The 19,043-nt window shown below is 48.6% G+C and overlaps 1 protein-coding gene across 1 annotated transcript in view; it reads right to left on the bottom strand.

Moving 5' to 3' along the window:
• Positions 1-10,641, bottom strand: part of LOC119377326 (leucine-rich repeats and immunoglobulin-like domains protein 3) — a 38,514-nt gene extending 27,873 nt beyond the window's left edge. The window contains exon 1 of the mRNA XM_037646862.2: positions 10,133-10,641. Coding sequence (XP_037502790.1) covers positions 10,133-10,155 — 23 coding nt within the window. The 5' untranslated portion in view covers positions 10,156-10,641. The remainder of the gene's footprint in view (positions 1-10,132) is intronic.
• Between the last annotated feature and the right edge of the window lie 8,402 nt (positions 10,642-19,043).

Here is a 19,043-nt window from a genome sequence, read left to right as displayed (position 1 = left end):
AGGCGTTTTAGGTAGCAAATGTGTATGTTTTTGTTGGCGGAAGCTACACTAACAAGTGTGCTTTAATCTGCGGCAATTCCTTCTAAAAAAGGGCCTCACTGTGGTAGCAGTTGACCGGACATACTGGGTACGATGAACGGTTATTCGGCAGCGGTATACTGTAGCTATTTTTTTCTGCTAATTCAATGCGAATCATCAAGAGCGTTTGGTAGCAGATAATGCAGCAAGAAAAGTGGTTTGCAGCATGAGTTCAGTTTCAATAGGGAGCCAGTAAGAACAGGGGAGGCTGAGAAGAGAACGCTCTCTTAACTTTTGTTTTTATTGCGATCTCGTCTGAAGTTTAAAGCATGCTCTACCAGAAAGCCCAACCGTGCACCCTTCTGGATAGGTGGCACCTGTCTTCAGCGTATACTAGCACCTTGCCACAGCAAGAGAAATAGAGGGAAAAATTCAAATTTATTATCTTTGTCGTAAATACACTAACCTCGATAAAAATTATAACAAACGCCGTGCACCACGTGTACTTTTCAAAATTCGCATAAACAGCCGAAATAAAGAAAAGAAAGACATTTGACGTAGCATTATTTCCATATATCACACCACTGCTAGCATATAGAGTTTATAAGTTTGTTTTTTGGCATAGTTTACAGCTCATTTCTTCACATGTTATTGTGCGAAAAGTCAAATTATCAAGAGCTTTTACTGCTTGCGCTGCACAAAATCTGTCTTGCGAATTGTGAAGGCGTCGGCTGTCGTTGTTCTCAGACTTCACCACTACAGCAAACTTTGGACGTCGCTGCGGACGTCTGCAGAATGAACATAGCTGTCGAGCTCATGCCTTCATTTCTCTTGTTTCAGAACGTCGTGCCATTCTTCAATATAATCTATAAAACTCTTCTTTGAGGGCTTCTCCTTGCAGGTTTCAGCAGTGTATGTCAGTAATAGCGCACTCAAGTAATGTGCGCTGGGCGGCTAGTTGGCACGACTTGAAACTGAAATAATACTGCGAGTGACGGTACACAAGTAGAACAACTTGACAGGACGGGCGCAGAATAACAACTAAATTTATTGAAAACATCAACCTTGCACTTCTGACAACGCACATTACTTGAGATCATTTCTTGTACACGGGGCTCTGTTTTATGTTCCCTTCCATTCGAAAGACAATGTTCGTTGTGCACAAGCTTCATCGCCGCTTCGGCATGTGAGGCCAGGCTTCTTGGGTACTGCCTAAGAAAAAGCGTGCGTCCGCCGGTTGTGTCGGGGCTCTTCGGTGTACTGGGCTGCTCCGAAGGACATTGGGAGAGAATTGCAGAGATTCTTAGGAGCGAACACTGGAGACATGTGAGCCTGCTGAGAGAGTGGCTGAGGTTCCTGTGCTTCAGCTGGAAAGGATGCGGACCTGAAGCTTTTAGAACGCTCAAGTTCTACCAGGGACTGGCTGACACGTCCACGGAGTTTCTCTGGTGCAAGGAAAAACGGACACTGCTAGTGAACACCACGAATCAGGTGGGCGTAGTGCCAGTTATTTGTTTGGGCGGCCCGACGGTTCCCCCAGTTGTTGAAAAGGTACTGAGCAAGGGACCAAAGTACAGCATGGAAATGCCAGTGAAGAAACACGAGCTTCTGGCGTCAGTCTACAGCACTGCGGATAACGCGCAGAAGGAGCGATGTCTTTTGGTTTGCGTAGACGCCGCAAGCAGTAACTACAAAGAAAATGGTACCCGCAAACTGCTTACGGTTGCAGGGTATTTTAGAAAATCGGGCCTTGCAATTCTTCTGGCTGATGAAAGATGGAAGCTTTGTAATCATGTCCCAGAAGCTGTACGATGACAGAGCCTCAGTTACTGTTTTGAAGAACTTTAGGAACGCGGACGAAAAGCTCACGAAGGGGAAGAGCAAGGCACTTTGCTGGATAACCTAAAGCCTGATGGGCTTAGGAAAGAAGTGTCAAAGAACAAGAACCTTGTGCTTTCAATGTTATTTAGTGCAAAAAGCCACAAAGTGCGGCTGTCCCTTCAGAGCCATTGTTCTGGAAAGGGGTGCATGGCAAGCCACCCTCAGCTTACATATCCAAAAACAGCTGAGAAGGTTGGCACTGATGGATGCCTACAAGATTGCCAGTTCCGACCGACTAGTGGAAGTGTTGAAAGGCAACCTGCCAGGAGTGACCTCCGGCTTCTCGGTTGACATAGAGGAGCTCTTCTACTCTGTACCCCATGGCGATTTGTTCTTGTCGGTTCGCAACTGCATTGGACACTCAGGAGTGGTCGATTTTCAGAGTTCGAGTGGAATTTCAGTGGGGGGATTCCCGGAGCAAATTCAAGTGTACCTCACCTCAACTACTGTGAGCTTCAAGGATGATTTCTACGAACAAAAACGGGGCATTCGTATTGGGTTTAGCGTAGCGCTGGTTTTGACAGAAAATTATTTGACTGATTTAGATTGCTCACTTTCGCGGGCGCTTACTGATGAACGCATTGTTCGCGTCTTCAGATATGTCGACGACTTTCTAAATCTTGTTAAGTATTCATTCTAACAATAACCTTGCAGAGGTAGCAGAACATATCCTTCAAGTATCTAAATCCACAGCCAAGAAACTGAATTTTACTTTTGGACTGCCAGAGAACTCGAGTCTGCAGTATTTAGACAGACAATTTTTCAAGGATGTTGCCCACATGTGCTGGGTGTACCAGCCACGGTCGACGAAGACTGCTTTACCGCGTATGATTCTTCCCACTGAAATCTCGTTAAGAGTGGCATAGCCAAGTCTTGTCTAAGGTCATTCTTAGTTAAGTCCTGCCACCAGACAATCTGAGACAGCTTCTCCTTCCAGCTGGCTAGACTCCGAGAAGCAGGTTTTCCGGAGGCTCTAATAAAGGCCATAGCCGAGTCACTGTTCAAGACCATTAATAGGTGCAGCTTCTTGTGCTGACAGTACAGTAGGGGTGGAAAGGCGAAGTTTTGTGGTTTTGCGTTACGTACACAATCTTTCGCATGGTATTAAGAAAATGGCGAAGAAATTTGGCGTGGATGTTTTTTGCTCAGCGCCATGCAAGTTGTCCCGCATGAGCGCCCTTACGAGGGTTAGGAAAAATAGCAACTGCGGCATGAACCACAAACGCAAGTTTGTAGGATGCAAAACGGAGGTAGTCTACGCGGTCCCGTTGAGCTGTGGCAGGGTCTGTGTGGTGTTGCGATCGGCGCCTGCGCCGAAGAAGAAACGGCGTCCCCTGTTCTTCGAACAAGGCGCCGAAGGGCTGCTTGCCTGCTGACGGCCGTACAGACACTTGAATTGTTCTCCCGAGACGGGAAATGAGGCGCCACGCAGACCGACACAGCAGGGAGATGCCAGACGACCATAATGGTTTCTGGTCGTGACATCTTCCCTTGAAGAGACTACTTGAAGAGTCAGCGATATAGCCAATCCCGCTAATTGAGCGATGAGGTATTTCGAAGCAGCGGACCTTTGATGCGCCCGGTTGTCCGAGCCTGTTACCCATTACCCTACGGCCTTCACGTGGCAAGGAAGAACGCCTAGGTGCCACAGGTGCAGAGTGCTGTGGCCACGCCCCAGTAGAGGACGTTGACCTGGGCAGGTGTGGGCGGCACCCTCATTAGTGCTGTGTGTGACGTGATTGGACCGTCCCAACTTGGAGCAATTCCCCCATCTAGGGATCTGGGGAAAAGAGGCGCTTTAAAATGAGCCCCCGTGGGCTCATTCAATACGATATCGTGTAGCACGAAATCGTCGTCACGTAGAAACGAGATCTTCGTCATGTAACACAAGGTGTTCGTCATGTAAGACGAAATCGTCGTAATGTAAGGAAATGCTCGCCATGTAAATAAACCACGTTAAGTTTCCCTTCAGTCTTTGCATGCTGCCTCTGCATCTTCCTCCCGAGTCTCCGGTGCCTGCAAAGGCCGGTCGCAACACCAGTTGTTCGGCGCCTTGTTCGCAACACCAGCCCTTCGGCGCCTTGTTCGAAGAACAGGGGACGCCGTTTCCTCTTCGACGCAGGGGCCGATAGTAACAGTGGGCCAAACGGGAAGATGTTTAAATAAGCGCCTGTTGGAGCATTCGTATGCTGCAAGTTCAGGTAGTGGACAACAATTGGCGGTACATTGTAGGTCGTGCGCTAATTGCAAGCCACTCTTTAAAGGGCCCCTCACCAGGTGACATAACGAATTTTAGTTAGACATAGGAAGTTGTTGCGAGACCAATAAAGAACATTATGCTACAAGAATTTTTCTAATCGGTCCGTTAGAAGCTGAGAAAAACAATAATTTGTAGCGGCGCGAAACCATGATGCGAGGAGGCGAGCTGCAAACCCTTGCCGCTCGCCCCGTGTAGCCTTCGCAAGCCAAATCCCTTCCCTGCCCTCTTCGGCACGCGAGCGGAAGGATCACATAACGCATACGCATGAACACGTCATACGCACAGAATGTCACGAGCGCATGACGCGCCCGAACCAGCCCGAGCCCCCGAGACGCGAGCGGTGTGTGGCGGCGTTCTTTGCGCTTCATCTCTGCAAGTTATGCCGAATGCGCCCTCGCCGATCACTTGGCTTTCAACCTATTACTGAGCACGAAAGCTGCAACATTTGTACGGACGCGAGACTAGCGGTGTGCCGCATGAACATCTAGTTAGACGCGGGAGGATAAATGAGCCTAATGAGCGCTGGAACGCAGTAGAATATTAGTTTCGTTGTAAAGGGTGGCGTCTGCACGATGCGCAAAGCGCGAGAACACGAACGCGTGCGAAACGGAGGTAGATTAGTCTCGAATCTCGCTGCGATTCGCAGTAGTAAAAATTAAAAAAAGAAAACGCACACATTCCGTTTGTGTGTTTTATTATTGCTCTCAAGTTTTATTCACCCATTCAAGCAACAAATTACAAAAACTACGCGTCGTGTCAAATAATTATCGCTGTGTCACGTGCTACTGTTGGCAACGTCAGAGCACACTCGTCTACGTAGAGGAGCGACGTCACAGCACTACCATCTACGTAGGGCCATTCTCTCATGCACGTCATCCCCTCATTCTCTGGGCGCGTGGACGCGAGAAGAAGGGCAAGCAGCGTTCAGCTTGAAATTTGACCCATTTACGCGGCGCGTAGCGTTGCAAATTTTGGCAGACGTAATGGTGAACGCCTAGTGCATGGATTGCGCTCGTCAGCTCAAAATTGTCAAACCTGGTGAGGGGCCCTTTAAGGAAACAAAAGTGTTGGGGCGTGCCAGAGAAAAAAGCGCACGTCAAATATTGGAAGCGTCCGTAATCTTGAGGCTTGGTCCAGATAAGTGCGTTAGTGAACCCTCTGTTTGTCTACACAAAAAATGAGCTAGAATTTTTAAGGTAGATAGATGGCCTTGAATACATTGTGTGATACTGTAGTCAGTGCTTGTGTGCACGTGTGTTGTCAGAAGTGGAAGGTTGATGTTTTCAATAAATTCAGTTGTTAAGTTTGCGCCCGTCCTGTCAACTCTTTCTACTTGTGTTTCGTCGCCCGCGGAGTTTTATTTCAGTTTCATTGTCGTACCAACTAGCCCTCCCCCCCCCCCCCCTATCGCACATTACTTTGGTCATTTACGTCGTTCACTCAAAAAACAGAAACTTGTGAAAAGATGCTGTCCCATCCTTCCGCCTCGCCAACGGGCATAGCGAAACGCAGAAAAACTACTTAGCAATGCATTTTTTCTTAGGTGACGACGAATACAACCGCCGGACCGCACGTGCGAAAGTGAATGTCGTCTGCTACATGGAGCTCGACAGTCTGTTTCGCGCGGTCTCGGCCATGTGGCGTATTGCCTCAAATTATTCGCGATGTGTTAGCTGTAATCATATAACAGCGGTATATCCAGTGCATAAAAACACGGCTTCCTCGACACTTACTTTAGAAGGACTGATCGCTGGGCGAGTTGGTAATCCACGACTACGAAGAACTGCGCGAAAAACTGGGACAAGTAAGACACACGCACAAGCGCATAAAATGTGTCTTACTTATCCCAGTTTTTTTTTGTCGCGCGCGCAGTTTGTAGTCGTTAGCACTTACCTGGCGGCTAACAACTTGAACGTCATTGTAAGCTTCCTACAGAATAACCCAACGCGCCCCTACGCAGATGCAACCCTAAGAAATATAAAAGTTAAGATCTCGCCTGAAGAAAGTAAACCATTTTCTTAGTGCCAGAATTTGATCACGTATATTTTAAAATTTTGTTCATTTTCATTTCTTTCATCTTTTTATTAGACACAATCTAACTCCCAATTTAAGAATTGTCTTGAGAACTACCCGGTTCATGGCCAATACCCCAGCGTGGGTGTGTGCCACAGGATGCAATTAAGGCTTTACGCTACTCCACTACTCTATAACATCAGCTAGCCCCATGTTTCAAATTATTGCCGATTGTAATGTCGAGCAAGCAAATAAACCCAATTTTAACAGCATATGGTATTATTTAGCATGTTATTGTAATCTCTGTTTTGGTCTAGTCAGCAATATTGCTGAGTTGTCAGTTAGTCGTTTAGGAGGATAAGAGTTAAAGAAATGAAAGTAACATTATTAAAAAAAATTGCAGTGGCTTAGCTCGGGCTATGCCAGGATATACATAGCGTTAGCAAATGGTCAGCTGATTATTCTTAGCTTTCCAGATTGTCTAGGATTATTAGCCTTCTTCTGTTCATTCTTCGTACGCTGAACCGCTAATTGCCAGGCAACTACTTCGGGATCCGATGAGATAAGCTTCTCGGCTCTTCTGCGCCGTTGAGCAGCATTTGCGCTCTCCTTCTCCATGGCGTTACCCACCTGCAAACGCCAGTCAGAGGCGCTATCACGCGGCTACAGCACAGTGTCAGACGGCGACTGCACAGCGAAGGCGGATAGCTGCGCGCGCGCTGGCGCCAATACGTCTGCCAAGGCTACGACGTTACTCCTCTGGAAAGCGCAGACCGGCGGCGGCGAGTCGCGCGCCGGCGCCAGTTTGTCTGCCGCGGCTACGGCGCCACTCCTCCCGAACGCGCAGACAAACAGCGGCGGTGGCGGGGAGCGCGTGAGATGCCGGCTCCGGTGAGCCAGCTGTGTGACATCACTGATCCTCGCGCATGCGCAGCACGGCTCATGAGGATCCGCGCAAAATCGGCTCCGGCTAGGCAAGTGTAGCTAACGCTGCAAAAGGCTGCGCGCACGATACGAATGCCGTCGTGCTGGACTGTACCGCACACATCAATCTGCGGGATCAGACTGCGACGATTTTTGTTGTTTACAAGGACTGAAATTTGGGCGAGTTAACATGAATTTATGCTTGAACTTGAAGCGCAACAAACTGTGACACAAGGACAGGGCGAGCACCAATATTAAACTAAGGTTTATTCTCAGAAAATCACGCCTGTTTATCAGTCGCAACAGAGCAGCAAGTTGGGCTAGTTGGTTGATGTTCATTCTTCAAAGGTATACTGCGCTAAAAGGAACAAGGACACAGAAAATGGGGGACAACACATGCGCAGCGTTGTCCCCCATTCTGCGGACAACACATTCTGCGCATGTGTTGTCCCCCATTTTCTGTGTCCTTGTTCCTTTTAGCGCAGTATACCTTTGAAGAATGTTTATCAGTCAACACACAGATAATAAACAAAGCATCTAATCGCGCAAGCGCGCTCTACAGAGCCTAAAATTACGAAGTTAAATTGTGAATATGGTAGATGATGTTTTCCACCACGATAACCCGTAACCCGATTTTTTTGCCCTTGCATAACCCGAACGTTTCTCTGTTCGCAACGGGGGGTTATCGTTGAAGCACTTCTACGGGGTGTTTTAGATGAAAAGCACGCAGCATTACAAAATTAAGCATAGGAGCTACGCGTCTCAAATTGGCGCAGTATTGTTCTGAGCCATACAGAGCACGTAAATATTTTTTCCACTCCGCAAAGGTCGGCAATTATTAAACATTGCTTAATGAACTTTTTGAATAGTAACTCACTCTAGAGAAATATCTTCAATACAAAAGTGGTAGCGCTTGTTCAGAAACATCGAATGTTTCAATCTATGATAAGATAACTCCCCTGCTTAATTTTTGTCCGGCCTTTCTTTAAAGCGCGCGACTTAAAAAAAAAAGATACCACGTGACTGCCGCCTAACGCACGGCGCTTTTAGTGCCCTCAAATGTAAGTTGAACGAATTGTCAAAGGCTGCTCCGTGCACGAAAGTCGATCGAGCAGGCTATGGAGGACTGCGATGGACGCTAAATGATGATATCGAAGCCATTTCTGGTTAGCTGCTCCCTTTGCACCTCAACTGTATGACCAGATTGGGAAAGTGGTCTGGTGCACTTACTGTTAATTAAGGAAAAACAAAAGCCCGAGAATTTTGTGTCCATATTTTTTACAGCGAAAGTTGTTATGAGATCATTTCAGCGGCGGTTTTTGGCGCCGTAGTTGTCCGCCGCCGCCGGTGTCCGTAACCACTATCGCTCGAAATAAGAAAAAAAAAACGAAATAAGAAAAAAAATTCCAGGATGGAACGAGGTTCGAACCTGGGCCCTTTGGGTGGGAGCCCAGTATTCAACCTCTGAGCCATGCCGGTGCTTGAAACTGCTTTGCAAAAAGGTCCTATACAGGCTTCATGTCGGGAAGGAACCACATTAACAAGTGCAATGTAGCGTGGTAGAAAAGTAAAATAAGCACCAAGCATCGCACAACGCGAATTCTGTAACCAGGCGTCACACAATGCGAATTGCGCAACGAGTAGGTTGTTCAATGCTTCCAACCCATTACAAAGGGCTCCGCCATAATTCTTCATCGTCATCAGGCACAGCATTAACAAAGTGCGTATAATGCCTTACATGCGCTTAGCAGGTACCACGGCACTCCGTAGAATGACGAAAAATGGCATAGTGCCTGCTTCCCTACTTCTAAAAAATTACAATGATTTATAGCGTAGTGGGTTCCTCACAAGTGCACTTGTATTGGTTGCCAAGGAAGCCCATAAGCGCATGATCCATTTTCTCGGGGTCTCAGTAAAGTTCTTCGCCCCCCCCCCGTCTCTTTCCCACGTCAACGTATGTTATACAGCATGACGGCAGAGGTAAATAGCGACCGGGCGTCACCCAATGCAAATTACATACCTTGTGGGCCGCTTAAAGCTTCCAACCCATTACAAAGGGCTGAACCATATTTCTTCATCGTCATCAGTCGTCGCGTCAACAAAGTGCACATAATGCCTTACAGACGTGTAGCTGGTGCCTCGCTTCTCCACAGAATGACGAATAATGGCTTAGTAGGTGCTTCCCAACTTCACAAAAATTGTGATTTATGGCGTAGTGGGTACCATTGCTAGTGTACTTGCATTAGTAGCCCCAAAAGAGCGTATAGCGGGCTCTAGAAACGCCACTCTTCCAGCTTTCGCGGTGACTGTGCTGCGGTTTCAGCGCAGGCCTGGCGTTTTTTTTTTCCTACCTATGACAAGTACAGTCAACCTAGCGGACTTTAGCCGATGATTACGGTATACCGTACGTTTCAGATCGGTCAATTTTTAAGCTATAGAATCGCCGCGTTATTAATGTGGGCAAGGGAATCGTGTTTCGTATATGCGGAGTGTACAACGCTGAATCCACAATGCAGATATCGGCCCGCGACCTGTTGCCTGCACGTAAATAAATTTTCCAAATAGTCACTCAATTTGTTATTGCAGTGAAACTTCGTCCTAGAAAAGTTATCGCCGTCGGATAGCTTCTGAAATTGACTCCACTGAGTTTATAATATCAACTGCTTTCAGGTTTAAAGCTTATTTGGGCGTTTGTGGAGGGCCCCGGTGAGATTTGCGCCCTTGGCAGTTTGTTTCGAATGGCAGACTTATATCATCGTAGGGAGGTTATTTCTGCGCTTGATGTTAGCGCAGTTTTGCAGCGCGTCGAGTTAATGTAACAAAAACGAGAAGCTGTCTTCGGTTTTCGCGACGCTTAGTCAGCGCTTATTCGAATACTGCATGCGAAAGGCCGCGTGAAAACGTCCTGCCAAGACCTTCAAATGCTGATGAAACACTTGCTTGAAGCGACAGGGTGTTGTTAATTGACGTAGAAAACGAACAGCCGTACGCGTGCATTGAATGAGCGCCTACGAAAAAGGAAAAGTCTCTGCTCACTTTTTGTGGTGGCTGAGGAACATTTTTTACGACCTCCTCTGAAGGCACAAATCCATATTTCCTGGCTTCCCCACACGGCAGGCTTGCGCCGGTTTGTTTCGCCAAGGGTGGGAAAGATAGCGGCGCGCGTTGGGCGCTATCTAACCTCGCCCTTAGCAACGTTGTCTGCCGCTGATAACGAGCGTTACACTCTCCTCCAAAGCAGTTGGAGCATGGGGTGTTTCAACGTGGCAACGTCGTCTTTTCGTGTATTCGCAGTGCAGGTTCAGTGCTTCTTGTGCACTGTCGGTGGAAAACGTACGCCTCGGGCACCAGTAAACAAACGATCACGTCGCGCTCGACAGAGAAGTGCTGAAACGATAAAAACGCTGCAAGAACCTGGCACATTTGGGACCCGTTAACCGGATGCAATGTTTGCAGCCGAGCTCCGTACACGTGCAGACGACAAGGACGAGCAGACGACAGCGCATTCCACGAGAGAAACGGGGCCGCCATTGTTCGCTCGTCAAGTGACGTCTCTTCCTGTCGTCTTTTTTCGCATGCAGCGGCATCGGAAGGAAGCGCCTGTCTTGGTCGGCCTTGAGCCCGTAAGCGGGACCTCGCCAAAACGGGTACGTTCGCCATGCTTCAGTAGTGCCAACGCAATAATTTGAGGCGAAATAAATATACGCTAAATGATCTGACTTTCGTTCGTGTGTTATTGTGCAGAGAGGTATAGAAAAGCCAAACGCGTGAATAAATTATTATAATTTCTGTGGTTTTACGTGCCAGAACCACGGTGTGTTTATGAGGCACGGCGTAGTAGAGCGATCCGTGTTAATTTTGACCATCTAGAATTATTTAACGGCAGGGCCGTACCCAGGAATTTTTTCGGTGGGTGTTTGTGTGTAGAACGGCTAAGTTTGGCAACTGGTGGTCGCCGTGAGGGCGTGCAAGTATTTTAGTGTCACCCGAAAAGTTAAAGCATCAAAAAATTTCGGAGGGCGTCAGAACCCCCTCACCCCCCCCCCCTCCCTACGGCCCTGTTTAACGGGAACTTAAATCTAAGTACACGGGTCTCTAGCATTTCGCCCCCATCGAAATGCGGCTGCCGTGGCCGGGAATCAAACCCACATCCTCGAGCTTAGCTGGGCGGCACTTTACCTTCTATGCTACTAACACAGTGGGTTAAGAGATCGCCCTCACTGTGCAGGTAAGACATCGACTCATACCTATATACTAGTTCATTTTCAGGAGTCTGTAAAGCTGTCCGCCAGTCCACGTGACAAAGAAAGGTTTGCTTCAAGCAGAAATAATCCCAACTCTGCAGGTAAGCGACCCAAATGCAAGGAACGCAAGGAAGCCAGATGACAATTATTGTAGTGCGGCAGAAAGACACCCAGGGTACGCCCTTGAGTGTATGTGATATATTCAGGTATACTACTTTAAAGAAAGAAAGCGCATTTGGCGCGTCTTTCTGCGACACAACAATAATCGTCATCTGGCTTCCTTGCGTTTCCTTTCTCCAAAACTGCGCCCTCGGTACTTCCACATCAACGATGCCCTGCCACGCTGATACCACGCACGCCGTTCGTGACGTGGGAGTACTGGACATGGGGCCATATAGCGTAAGGAGAGGCACGCATGACAGATGATGGTTTTTGTTGTGCGACAAAAAGACTCCCCAAGCACGTCTTGATTTTCAGAGTGTATAATTATGAAGTTACCTAAGACGAACAGCTATCGCGTTTGGCCCAACGTACATCACGTGTACATTTAAAAGCGACGCAGCAAGTACGCTGACACAAGTCAGAGAACTGCACAGGAGAGAAGTAGTGTCCTATGCACTTTTCAGTCTTGTTTTCAAGTCCTGTTGCGCTGCTATTACAATGAATACCAACCAATCTTGTACTCTATTGCGGTGGTGCATACAGATGCCATCACTCGCATTCGCCACTGTTCCATAACTCCCCGATATCCTACCTTGTTCGTGTGATCTTTTTAACAGCGAAGTTGTTTAGGTGGCCGTTATTTGTGCAGCCTACCAGAAAACTATCATCATCGTTGTCGGGCGGAGCAATGCGGCGCCTGCGATTCGTATAAGCAAAACCGAGATGCGGGCGAATGCCGGGGGTCGGCACGTACATCAGCTGGCTTCGGTGGTGTTTTCCTGGAAGCGCGCCTTTAGAAATGCGTGGTGGTGTTGGCCGGAACATCTCCATCATACAGCGCCTCGTACAACCGTGCGGTCGGCGCAAGCCATTGCGGGGGACTCGGACAGCGACGGCAGCGAGCGTCTGCTCAACGAGCTCGGGGCTCCGATTTACGACTTGAAGTGCTCGCCACGGACTGCGACTCTGCCGAGCTAAATGACCCGACGACTACGGTGTTGCAGATCTCAATAGCTGGAGGCATCTGAGCACCGTGCTCGAACCGTGTGAACGTGACCTTCGCTCGAGAGCGCCGTGCATGAACTCGTGAAGACCCCGTGTAGCAGTGTTTTTAACAGGCGCGATGGGAGGGTCTGGAGAGACGGATTTCGGAACGCGCCGAGTGCGCATCGGAATAAACGAACTGCATTTTACCCAGTCTAAATCTACTCTCATTATCGACATACGAGAGCCGGCCTTCTCAGTTCACACCGGAGAAAGGGGCACACGAACTTCACTGGCGAAGTCGACAGGATGTCCTGCTGAGAAGACTGGTGTAAGCATCCATCCTGGTATAAGAGCAGACACGGGCTGACTCCATGGCGACAGACTCATCTCGGGCGTGAACTCAAGAGGCCGCAGCCACTACTGCTGGAAGCGCGAGGTGCGCAGGTGGGTGTATCGTTCCTCTGTTGGCTCGCAGCTTGTTATGACCAGTGGGTATAACTTGCGTAGTGGCGGGATTAGCGAAATGGAACCCGACCAGAGTGCAGACGGATGTGGTCTCGAACGCCGAGATGACTAGGGTCACGGGAGAGCCTTCGGGAGGATCAGGCTCGGACCAGATGGCGATGTTACAAAATGCAGCTCCGCATTACAGAAATGGAATCAGCAATGGAACGGCTTAGAAACAACAGTGCCAGTGCCGCCGCAAATGCTGAGAACGCAGAGGCAGCTCGGAGTGAGGACAGAAGGTTGAGGTAAACGAGCCTTTTGAAGGACGTGTTGGTGCCCATGCCTACTCAGGAATCACTCGTGCCATCGTGGTTCGACGACGTTGAGGCCACATTTGATTGCTATGATGCGCCACGTGAGTGGAGAGCGGGGCTCATGTTGCCCCGACTAAATGAGAGAGCAAAGGGCTTGCTCGTTCGACTCAGTGCAGATGAACGGAAGGATTATCATATCCTTAAAGAAACCATACTGAAAGGTCTCCGACTGTCTTCCGCTGAGTATCGCTGCCTCTTTACTCAATCGAAGAAGCGCCGAGATGAGACGTGGCCCCAATTTGCAGTCAGGCTTGAAAATTACCTGATTTATTACCTTAATGCCTACAAAGTTGGCAGCGTCGAGTAATTCAGAAATCTCATAGTAACGGACAGGCTTCGCGACACTCCGGATGCGGAAGCCCATTCTTTCGTTATTCAAAATGAAACCCCGAGCAAAATAATGCGTCCTCTGGAGGTCACAGAATTGGCAGAAAGCTTCGAAGAAAGTAAGAGAGGATTGGCTAACTCAGGCGAGATAACGGGAGAGGGAAAGCCAAAATCGCTCCCTGACGCACGCAGGGCTTCAGTAGGGGCAAACAAAACCGACAAAAAGAGCATAGGTTGCTTTGTCTGCAATTCCGTGGAGCATTTCGCGCGAGACTGCCCGACGGCGCGGGCAGCTAAAGCAAATATGGTGCGGAAAGAAAATCCAGACAGTGATACTGTAGTCGGTGTGGAGATGATTGCTCAGGAAAACGCTGTGAAAGCACCTATATTTCACTCTATCGAGACAATTGACCTTGCGTGCGGCCAGTCACGGTTTCAAAGCAGCTTCGATTCCGGTGCCGAGATAAGCGCCATCAGGAAGGCTGTAGTACCGGGATATCAACCAACAGGAACCAACCTAAAATTGACAGGGGCATTTGGTGAGCAGGCAGTAGCCGAGTTAGTAGCCTATGTTCCACTCAGATTGATTGGGAAACCCAGATACATCGGTCGCGAGGAAAGCGATAAGGGGATGCTGTGCGCGGTCACTGATAAACTTGCAAGTGGGGTAGACGCGCTCATAACTCCAGACACGTACGAGCAGTTATTGGAAGAAACGGCGGTTGTCCATGAACGCCCTGTCGTGGAGAAGGCGCAGCCGGAGGCTAAGGAGCATGGTGAACCGATACTAGTTACCGCGGAAGTTGATGCGGTGTGCATGGACGATGGGGCACAGCAAACGGATCCGCTGGAGTGCGATGCAGATGTCGGTGAATGAGAGCGTTTCAGGCTAAGCCAGGTGGCCGATCCCAGCCTTAAAGAAGCGTGGGAACAAGCATGGGTGCGAACCCACTGAATAATTGTAATTGATGGGTTGCTGTACCATAAAGATAACGTCGCTGGTAGGTCATGCAATCAACTGGTGCTGCCACAGCCAAAACAGGCAGATGTACTGCTGTTAGCTCATGATTCGGGCTGGGCGGGTCACCTTGGCGAAAAGACGACACTACAGCGGATTAAGACCCCTTTCTTTTGGCCCGTTGTGTCAGGTGATGTCAAGCGGTACTGCCAGAGCTTTCACCAGTGCCAGATTAAAGCACGTGTGAAAACACGCCAATTTTCACACAAAAATATTTTGTAAAACAGGAAAGCAACATGGATGGGTGGCTGGCCTTTACTCCTTCTAAACAGTCTGCACTTATGCGAACAAAACTTCCTTTTGCACTAATTAAATATAAGTGCACGGTCATGCTCATCTGCATGCACCTGTCTTCCCACTCATGTAACTATCCACAATAGCTAAATTTTTAAATACTGCACTGCGTATCAAAAGCCACAGGAAATACATACTGTGGGCATTTATCAGGCACTTCTTTATCATCTGTACATTATCATCATCACATAGTGTTCTTTATTATCTTCGCTTGTGGGGACACATCTTGAGATTGTTCTGTGCCTTGGATGTGATCGGTTCGCAGAGTCGCGAAGGCCCATTAAAAGGCGTGTCAACTGCTACGTCAGAATAAATAGATGAGCTCAGAAAATGCACTTACCATGAAGTCTGACAAGAGGGCGACAATCTGGATTTGGAAGTCAAGGTCTCACAGGCGTTTTGCCAACGGGGGTGTTACTATACCAAGTGACCCGCCAAGACGAAGGTGGCAGATCTACAACTGTGCTGTGAAGCAGATATACCTAATATAGCGACTACATTGTGTTACACAGCATGGTGCCCTTTGGAAGACAGCCTCCTACACCAAATCTGATGATAAAAACAGGGAGGCAACTGCAGTAGGGTACGGATTTGGGCTGGTTGGTGCATGACTTCACGTAGAAAACAGCGCTACGAGACGGGACAAAGAAAGGGCGCAAACACGGCGCCGACTATCAACCAAATGTGCTTTTATTCCACCAGTCCGCATATTTATACATCACCATGACTAACGAAAGCATAACAAAAAACCAGAAAAAACCGGTCAGCCTGCGCAAAGGCAGGAAAATTTTTTAACTCGACAGAAATGCTATCTCCTTCGGAAGCAGTGAAATCGAGGGGAGGCTAACACATGCCTCGCCGCCTTTACAAATGTGATACGCTTCAGAAACGAGACGCGCACGTTCGTCATAGTACTTTGATAGGAAATTCGTATCTTTAAAAGATGGCTGGCAGCCGCATTCATTGCAATGAATGGATAGTTGACTGTCTTTTGCTTGTTTAGAGACCTTGTTCGCGTGCTCGCGCAAGCGGTCATTAGCACACCGGCCAGTTTGACCAACATAGTAACGCCCGCAGGAAAGAGGAATCTTGTACACAACAGAATCGCAACATTCAACAAACTTTTGCCGGTGCTTCTTACTACATCTTTCCGTCTTGGTTTCTCTGTTTACCTGCTGACACAGGCTACCAAGTTTATTTTTGGCAGAGAATAACAACCTTACCCCAGCCCTACTGACCACCTTTTTAAGATTATGTGCCACCTGGTGCACATACGGGATGACTGCAACTGGTCGCTGGGGGTGTGTCGGTGATTGCACAGCTGCTGAGACCCTGTTCTTAAAGCTAGAAAGGAGGCTTTCAGCGATGCTGGTCAATACAGTTTCCGGGAAACCTGCCAGCTTCAAACGTGCTAATTGACAAGAAAAACTCTCCTCAACCTGGTGGTCACAGGACCTCTCAAGCGCCGCCTTCATGCAGGCCCTGGCAATGCCGCGCTTCACAATCTTCGAGTGCGCGGACGAAAAAGGGAGAAGGCTCTTCTGCGACCTAGGCGCATAACCCCAACAAACATGGTCGTTTGAGAACAAGAGTTCCAAGTCTAAGAAGCGTAACCTATTGTCTAAGGGATGCTCAATGGTCAACTCAAGTGGGCTTAATTCCGTGAGAAATACGTCAAAAATTCCAGCAGCAGGCTGTACGTCAAGAGGGTTAGTGCAATAAAATACTAAAAAGTCGTCCACGTACCGCAACACCTTTACCACGCTAGTCTGTCTAAGTTTGCTGTCAAGATTACGGTCATAGCGGGCTAGTAAGATGTCGCTGAGGAAAGGGGCGATGCATGAGCCAATGCAGACTCCTTTTCGCTGAATGAAAAGCTTATCGTCAAAACTTATAAAAGTGGATTGCATGTAAAACTTTAAAAACTCTAAAAATTTGTCGACCGTGATTCCACAAGCATTCTGAAACTTAACAATACCGTATCCGTCAATGCAATTACTAACTTCGGCACACACATCATTCTGAGGCAACGAGTAGTATAGGTCCTTGATGTCGACTGAAAAGGCACGCACACCCACTGGGCATTCATCTCGGAGATAGGCAGAAACAGTACCTGGGCTCCTTATGAGGTAGGGGTCGTCGATGTCAAGTAGGCACAAGAACCTTTGCAGGAACGCACCAACTTCTCGCTGCCAGGTACCGCGCTCGGAAACGATGGCCCGGAACGGGCAAAGTTCTTTGTGAGTCTTGGCGCTGAAAAAAAGCTGAAAGGCTGGTTCCTTTGCAGGCCTTCATGGATGATGCCAGTTTGGCAAGTCCAGCCCTTTCGCACAGCTGAGCTGCCCTAGTTTTCACTTTCGTGAGGACCACTCCTTTCGCTTCGTGGAAGTTGCTGTTAATGGCCACTTCTGCCTTTTCCTTGTACATGCCACGAGGCACCACAACGAATCCTCCCTCTTTATCAGACAGGAGCAGCTTCAGGCCGGCATCCCTAAGGACAGCAACCGCTGAGCGGAGCTTAACCGTATTGCCTTTCTTAACCCGCTGAGGCAGGCAGTCCACTCCTTCCCTGATGCACCGGTCAACTTCATCCGTCTTTGCTTTTTCCAGCAGCTGTTCTGACGAGGCTGAGTAGTTCCGTCTTGTCCAAATCAGGGTGCTCACAGAACTTTGGCCCGAGTTTGAGAAGATCAGCCACGTTCTTCGAAACTGAGGCATCCCCGAGTACCTTGACATCTTTACCTTGCTCCGAATTCTGACGTTTGCTCCTAGGCAGTCGAACAACCAGGTTGCCCCAGAGGAAGTCAGCTGTCTGAGACGCCAAACGCAAGTCTCCTAAAAACCTCCTTTGGGCACTGGGTGAAGACATTTCACTGTAGTTCACAATCTGCAGGCAGTCCGTGAAGAAGCGACTGCCTAGGAGCAAACGTCAGAATTCGGAGCAAGGTAAAGATGTCAAGGTACTCGGGGATGCCTCAGTTTCGAAGAACGTGGCTGATCTTCTCAAACTCGGGCCAAAGTTCTGTGAGCACCCTGATTTGGACAAGACGGAACTACTCAGCCTCGTCAGAACAGCTGCTGGAAAAGCAAAGACGGATGAAGTTGACCGGTGCATCAGGGAAGGAGTGGACTGCCTGCCTCAGCGGGTTAAGAAAGGCAATACGGTTAAGCTCCGCTCAGCGGTTGCTGTCCTTAGGGATGCCGGCCTGAAGCTGCTCCTGTCTGATAAAGAGGGAGGATTCGTTGTGGTGCCTCGTGGCATGTACAAGGAAAAGGCAGAAGTGGCCATTAACAGCAACTTCCACGAAGCGAAAGGAGTGGTCCTCACGAAAGTGAAAACTAGGGCAGTTCAGCTGTGCGAAAGGGCTGGACTTGCCAAACTGGCATCATCCGTAAAGGCCTGCAAAGGAACCAGCCTTTCAGCTTTTTTCAGCGCCAAGACTCACAAAGAACTTTGCCCGTTCCGGGCCATCGTTTCCGAGCGCGGTACCTGGCAGCGAGAAGTTGGTGCGTTCCTGCAAAGGTTCTTGTGCCTACTTGACATCGACGACCCCTACCTCATAAGGAGCCCAGGTACTGTTTCTGCCTATCTCCGAGATGAATGCCCAGTGGGTGTGCGTGCCTTTTCAGTCGACATCAAGGACCTATACTACTCGTTGCCTCAGAATGATGTGTGTGCCGAAGTTAGTAATTGCATTGACGGATACGGTATTGTTAAGTTTCAGAATGCTTGTGGAATCACGGTCGACAAATTTTTAGAGTTTTTAAAGTTTTACATGCAATCCACTTTTATAAGTTTTGACGATAAGCTTTTCATTCAGCGAAAAGGAGTCTGCATTGGCTCATGCATCGCCCCTGTCCTCAGCGACATCTTACTAGCCCGCTATGACCGTAATCTTGACAGCAAACTTAGACAGACTAGCGTGGTAAAGGTGTTGCGGTACGTGGACGACTTTTTAGTATTTTATTGCACTAACCCTCTTGACGTACAGCCTGCTGCTGGAATTTTTGACGTATTTCTCACGGAATTAAGCCCACTTGAGTTGACCATTGAGCAACCCTTAGACAATAGGTTACGCTTCTTAGACTTGGAA

Source organism: Rhipicephalus sanguineus, unplaced genomic scaffold (genome assembly GCF_013339695.2).
Source record: "Rhipicephalus sanguineus isolate Rsan-2018 unplaced genomic scaffold, BIME_Rsan_1.4 Seq433, whole genome shotgun sequence".
Lineage (NCBI taxonomy): Eukaryota > Metazoa > Arthropoda > Arachnida > Ixodida > Ixodidae > Rhipicephalus > Rhipicephalus sanguineus.
The sequence above is the reverse complement of the archived record's forward strand: the minus strand, read 5'-3'. Positions and strand labels throughout refer to the sequence as shown.